The sequence below is a fragment of the Myotis lucifugus genome, unplaced genomic scaffold, assembly GCF_000147115.1.
Source record: "Myotis lucifugus unplaced genomic scaffold, Myoluc2.0 scaffold_371, whole genome shotgun sequence".
Taxonomy (NCBI): domain Eukaryota; kingdom Metazoa; phylum Chordata; class Mammalia; order Chiroptera; family Vespertilionidae; genus Myotis; species Myotis lucifugus.
In genome coordinates, this window is record NW_005871419.1 from 280,585 (window position 1) to 287,715 (window position 7,131).

The following is a 7,131-nucleotide window of genomic DNA, read 5'->3' on the forward strand; positions in this document are numbered from 1 at the left end:
GTGTTTTATTGTTGTTTGGCATCATGACCTTTATCAGGGTTGGGGAACGTCCGGCCCCTGGGCTGTATAAGGCCCGAGAAATTATTTGGTCTGGCCCTGCCAAGGCAACCGCAGGCAGGACTCGAAATTCAATAAATCTAGGAGCTTTTTTCATAGCAACATAAATATATATTAAGTGAATTATATTAAGTGAATAATATTATAAATAACCAAATGGCCCTTGGCAGAAAAAAGGTTCCCCACCCCTGATCTATATAGAGGTTGATTCTCTCCCCCTGCCCCTCTTCTAACCTTATTTTCTCAGAAATAATATATCCCATCTGTCTACATAGGTGAGAGACCCTACCTGTGTGACTATCCAGACTGTGGCAAAGCCTTTGTTCAAAGCGGACAGCTCAAAACGCACCAGCGCCTTCACACGGGAGAGAAACCTTTTGTTTGTTCAGAAAATGGTATGATGTTAGGAGTTAAGTTTATGTAATAACTAGTAGTGAGTTAGTTTAGTAGTTAAAAAATAACTTTTGCTTGAATTTTTTGGGAGGAGAGATTTTTTAAATCAAAATTTTAGAAAACACCATGTTCAATTTCCGGGGAAAGATTGATTTTTAAAATATTTTTAGGTGAAAATCTTAAAAGGCAAATAAAAATACTATATTCAGTTGTAGGCAGTAGAAAAATCTGTGAAAGTAAATACAGCCTTTAGAGTAGGCTTTTATGTTGATTTTAACATTTTATCTGTTAAACTCAAGAAAGCATATTGTCTGCGTTTTCAGTGAAGGGGGAAACTTTTCCATTTTATTTATTTATTTATTTTTTTAAAGTATATTTTATTGATTTTTTACAGAGAGCAAGGAAGAGGGATAGAGAGTTAGAAACATCGATGAGAGAGAAACATCAATCAGCTGCCTCCTGCACACCCCCTACTGGGGATGTGCCCACAACCAAGGTACATGCCTTTGACCGGAATCGAACCTGGGACCCTTCAGTCCGCAGGCCGACGCTCTTTCCACTGAACCAAACCGGTTAGGGCGAAACTTTTCCATTTTAACAAGCCACTGTTAGTAATTTCTTGTCACTTTTCTGAAGTGATTTTCTTAACCTCTTATCACAGTTTCTTAAGATGTTTTCCTTGTGCACATTTTTAGGTAGTTATAATTAAACTTCAATGCAGTTCTGTTTTGTAGCTCTGTGGTTTTCTTATTATTGTCAGTTACAGATGTCTTTAGGCTTTTTATCTAGTGAATTTGCTGAAGCATATACTAGTTATATCTGGATTTCTGCCCTAACCCCACATTGTTCAAGAGTCAGCTGTACACACTGATTGCCTTATTGATATTGAATATTTAATTTGCTTTAAAAATTGTTTGTTACCAACAAAGCTAAAGGTCACGTTTTCCTACTTAAACTTTGTTCAAGCTTTGTTCATCTTTTGGGATGTTGCCTTATGAGAGAGCCTGAAAATAGAATCCCAGGATCGGAGGGTTTGACCATATTTATGACTCATGCAAATGAATCACTTCCCGGGGGGGTTGCGTGCATTTATAACGCAATGACCAAGAGGTGAAAGAGCATTGCCCGCCCCCCTCACGAGCATTGATAAATTCTGTGCTTAGGGTTTTATTTCCTCCTCCACGTTAGAGAATGCTGTCTCATGATCTGTCTTACTTTTCCTGGTTCCCAGTGAAACTGAACGTTTCCCATGTGGGCCGCAGTCCCCATGCTAACGGGTGTTTCCCTCTGTGCTTTGTAGGCTGCCTGAGCAGATTCACCCACGCGAACCGCCACTGCCCCAAGCACCCTTACGCCAGGCTGAAGCGGGAGGAGCCCACCGACGCTCTCAGCAAGCACCAGGCGGTGGACAACCAGGCTGCTGCCGAGTGGTTGGCAAAGTAAGGCTCTCCTGGACCACGGCCACCCCTCGCGTGGGCTGACGTGGGGACTTCCGAAGTTCTCTCGTTTTAAATAAGTTGCTTCTATACACATTCTATGAAATAACTTGAAATGGTGCTTTATTTTCTTAAACCACAGGAGTGTTATTTAGACCTATGTGTGATAGAAAACTATATGATATTAATTACTCTTGAGTAATTGTGCCACAATGCATTTTAAAAGCAAGAGTTTTCCCTCATTTAAAAAGGATATTTAATGCATATTTCATTTGTTAGTGCAACGCCTCTTCATTTTCTTATATTAGAATTAGATCTGTGCTGATTATTTTGGGGATATATGTATATCCATATTTCCCCATATCTGTAGATACAGATATATATGGATAGAGCTATATAGAGAGAGATGTTCCAAGAATCACCCAGTTTAATTTTTTTTAATGACAGCAAGGGGCGGGGGGGCAGTATAAAAAATGTTCCCTACGGGTATTTTGATGTAAGGAGTCATCTCTTCTATACAAACTGCCAGCTGCTGAGGGTGCCACTCCCTCGCTTTCTGGGCTTCCTCTGCACTTGGGAGAAAGTCTAAGCCCCTGAGTGCTGCTGGAGCTCTGCCTCCCTCTGCAATGCCATCTGGGCTCCTGGTTTCTCAGCACCGCTCTCCCTGCGGTTTCCAGGCCTTTGTGCTCACTGCTGCCTCTGCAGGCATGCTGCTTCCCTCTTCATTTAGCCACGGGGCTTAGTCTTCATTTCTTACTCAGGTTAAACCTCACTTCAGGAAGTTCTTCCCCGACCTGCTCACCAACCCCAAAACACAGGTTAGACTCACTTAATAGATACTTTTATAACACACTGTATTTTCCCTTTCAAGACCTGCATGGCACACTTATTCCCTCACTCAGTGTCCGTCTCCCCTGCTGCACTAAGCTCCACAGGGCAGGGCTTGTGTCTGCCTTGCTACTGCATCACTTCCTACCTCCGCTCCCTCCTCCTGGCTGGCCTCCACTGCCCCCTTATCTCTAATTTGGCCCAAGCCAGAATCTTATTGGTCATCCTGTCTTTATCCTCTCTCCCATCTACTTCCTTAACAACTCACATTGAGCTACGTCATCCCTCTCAATCCATTCTCCATGCTGCTTCCACAGGATCTTTGTAAAATGCTGTGTGATCCTCAGTACGAAGTCTAAACTCTATTATGGCATTCAAAGCCCTTCCGTACCTGGTCCCTGCCGACCCAGTTAAACTTACCTTTTGCCACTCTCCTTTTCTAGTTGTCCTTCAAGTCAGACTGAACTATTTGCATTTCTTTTTTTATACCTCTGAGTATTGCCACAACTTTTCCAGTTTGAGTAGCCTGGATTTCCTGACATCTAGTAGTTGTCCTTTTTTTGTATCTAATTTTAAAAACAGGTTTACTGAGGTATAATGGACATATAATAAATTGTAAATATTTAAAGTGTGCAATTTCACACATTTAGACACGTTTGCATCTGTGAAATCATCACCCATCAAGATCATGAACATATTCATCACTCCCAGCATTTCCTCAAGCCCTTTCATAATCCCTTGCTCCCACTTCTACCTGAACAACACTGACCTACTCCTGTTACTATACATTAGTTTGCATTTTCTAGTGTTTTATACAAGTGAAGCCATACAGTATGCACTCCCTGTTTGTCTGGCTTCTTTCACTCAATTATTTTGAGATTCATCCATGTGTCAATAGTTCATTCTTTTTTATCACCGAGTAGTAATCCATTGTGTGGCTATACTTCAACTTGTTTATTCAGTCATCTGTTGACGGACATTGGGTTATTGCAGGGTATAAATAAGTCTGTTATAAACATTAATATACAAGTCTTTGTAGGGGCATTTTTGGATATAATGATACTGTCATTTATTTCTTTAATTTACCAAGTTTGCATTTTCTCTTGTGAATCACCAGTTGGCCATGTCATAGAATAATGGTGGTGTTCTTGAATTTTTGAATAAGTTCTATGTGTTACAGATATTAATCTGTAAACCATATTTGGTAAGTTTTAAGTTTCTCTTAGTTAACTCAGTCAGAAGTCACCATCCCTCTGTGGATAGTATAAATAGGTTTTTAATATTTATTTGCTCTACTATTTCTATACCTTAGTGCATTTTACATATGATCTTTAAGGCATAGTTTAATGGCAAAAACACATGATTAGAGAGTTGAGTATGAGACCCAGAACTGCCAGTTTTTGAAAATCTGAGAAAGTCCCTCAACTTCTTGAACTTGAATTGTTCCCTCTGTAATGAGAAAGGTGTATAATAAATGTGAAATCATTCTGTAACTTTGGGAACTAAAACGCATTGAATACCGTGGTAGAGAACCCTTTTTTAAACAAGCAAAGCAAACCTGTGAGGATGTCGTCTGTACCCTCTAGTTCACGCGGTTGCATGTCCCGTAGGTATTGGGAAACAAAAGAGCAGCGCACCCCCACCTTGAAGGGGAAGCTCGCGCAGAAGGCGGACCAGGAGCAGCAGGACCCTCTGGAATACCTGCAGTCGGACGAGGAGGACGACGAGAAGAGCGGGGCCCAACGGCGGCTGCAGGAGCAGCGCGAGCGCCTGCACGGAGCCCTGGCGCTCATCGAGCTCGCCAACCTGACCGGCGCGCCGCTCCGCCAGTAGCCTGCACACTGACTCCCACTGTACAAAAGTACTGCCCAGCATACTTCAAAAGTAGATCCTTGGGCATAAGCTAAGCACCTTATTTGCTTACCATAGGCTGCTATTCTGTAGAAATTGATGAAGAATGTTATTGCCCCAAAATATGGGGTGAGAGAGAATTGCACTTTTTTTATATGGTAATGGATTGTTGTAAAGTTTAAAATATTTTGTAAATATGGGACTTCTAGTACAGGGTAGGAAACTACGTATTGTGGGAAGCTAGATTTTGCAAGTTTGATGCATTCATTGGAAGCAGTTTTCACAGGAAGCACTTTCAGAATAAGACACTTTTAGGGAAAAAAAACGAAAGCAGAATGGGACATGTAGCCAAAGAAGGTTAGGAGAGATTATTTATAAGATCATTTTTAACAATTTGTACTAGTACGTTTAACAATACTGTCAACACTGAAGTAAGTGAGAAAGTGGGAGATGTGTGAAAGATGTTTTTAAATTGCAAAATAGTGTGACTAACAAGACTAGAGAAATGGAAAACTGCCTATTTCAGAAGATGTCCTAAGTTACGGATTTTGAAAGAAAAGTAGATATTTGAGGATCTTGGTAAGATGCATAATAGTTCAGAATTTTTAAAATTGGAGTAAATTGGTCTTATTCTATCTTTCTGAGGCTTTACAACTTACTATGATGTTTAGTTTTGAAAAGCACTTGTTATCCCTCTCTTAACTTGGGAACTTTTGCACATTTCATATTTCTCATTTGCTGAAATTGAGTGGTTAATCTTGCAAAGTCTAGGTAACCTGGTAATTTTTTTTTTTTAATATGGGCCCTGTACTGAGATTTGGCACTTGGATTTTTATTAATAAAAGGGACATCTACAGGGTTGTTTTGTAGTGAACTGTTTTAGATCTTTTGTTAGCAAACACTAAATTTCAATTGTACTGCTTGTTTAGAATTATTAGCAAATGAAAGCCGCCTATTTATATTTTCAGTGCATAAAGCCACCTTCTTGCTTTTCAGAATAACATGCCAAATTATTTTGTGCTCACTAAATTCAACTATCAGTTAAACACTGCAGAAAAGATTAGCTACTCAAATAAGTAGGCTTCTGGGATAGTTTTAACTGCATGTGTGTTAACTTGTGTGGTGTTTTTAAACCATTTTTCCAGATAGATGCTATTTTTAAACACCACTTTATGTACTGAAGCATGAACAGAAAAATCAAGAGCTGAGCGGTTCACCTCCTTTATGTAGGCAAAAGCCTCGATCATTTTAGCCTTTGTTTTAAGCAGAAACTAAATAACATGAACAACAGAAATTTTTATAGATTGCTTAATTGGAGTAAACCTCAGAATAATAGAGGGAAACATGGCTCTTCAGCGCCTTTTACTTCGTAGCCGACAGATATGGTTTAAACATTATCTAAAATATATGCTTCTTCCTCCCCAAATCCCAGTGTGTTGCAGTCACAGTGTCACATATGTAGCTTTTCCTTGAAAAGGAACAAAAGTGTGAAAGATGATAACAAATAATGTATATGATGAGGACATACTTTACAAATGTAATCCTCAGTACAGTAAATTACAGATCTTGAAGGATTTTTTAAATAAGAAAATTTATATTTGTAATGGTCTAAGAATTTTGTTTGTAATCTGATATATAGAATTTTAACTTGGAGCACTTATAGGCACAGTAAAAGAGACTATAGAATTGAATTTTCTTGGTTTAGCTGTCAACATTTTTCTCTAGATTTTTCCTTTCAAGTATGATTTAAATGAATTATAAAAAGCAACACTTATCAGTCTTGGGAAATCTAAAATTTGATGAAATTACATAAAGAAGGAAGATGGTAAGAATTTAAAAAATACAAATACTTGCCAATTCAAAAATAATACAATTTAAAGCCTTCAAAAGTAAGGGCTTTTGTTTCTCTGGTCAGCTTTTGTCAACTATAATAGTTATATTCACATTCTTTATTTGTATAATTGAAAGTTTCAGAAATTATTACAACTATTTACTATAGAAATATTTAAAATATAATACTTCAAAAGTAGATTCTTGGGCATAAGCTAAGGGTTTTTTGATATAAGCTATATACTTGGACAAAATACATTGGCATTTAAAATCTGAGGTGTGTTAGGACTGCTTTTTGTTTTAAAAATGTGGTTTACATTCAAATTTTTGAAGTGTTTTATGCTTCATATGGCTAAGCTGTAGTTTGGCAGAATTAACAGCATAAGAAATAAACATGCTGTAATTTGAAAAGATGCTTTCAATAAAATGTTAATTTACAGTTTCAAGTACATGCTCATTCTTGAACCCTTTATAATTTGTTTTCCTATCAAAAATATAACAACCATGATTTTAAAAATTAAGATTTAGAAAGAAATATCACCTGTGGCTCTACAGGCTTTTTTTATTATTTTGATAACATTTTATATTTCACTAGAGGCCCGTTGCACGAAGAGATTCATGCAATAAGCCTTCCTTCCCCTGGCTGCCAGCACTGGTTTACCCTGGGACCCAGGCCTTCGCTCTGGCCACAGAGGAGAAGGCAAGCCTCTTCGGTCTGCATATGCAAATTAATCGC

At 38.4% G+C, this 7,131-nt stretch overlaps 1 protein-coding gene across 1 annotated transcript in view; it reads left to right on the forward strand.

Moving 5' to 3' along the window:
- Nucleotides 1-6,841, forward strand: part of ZNF367 (zinc finger protein 367) — a 31,049-nt gene extending 24,208 nt beyond the window's left edge. The window contains exons 4-6 of the mRNA XM_023765020.1: nucleotides 333-452; nucleotides 1,751-1,889; nucleotides 4,325-6,841. Coding sequence (XP_023620788.1) covers nucleotides 333-452; nucleotides 1,751-1,889; nucleotides 4,325-4,547 — 482 coding nt within the window. The 3' untranslated portion in view covers nucleotides 4,548-6,841. The remainder of the gene's footprint in view (nucleotides 1-332; nucleotides 453-1,750; nucleotides 1,890-4,324) is intronic.
- Nucleotides 6,842-7,131: the final 290 nt, after the last annotated feature.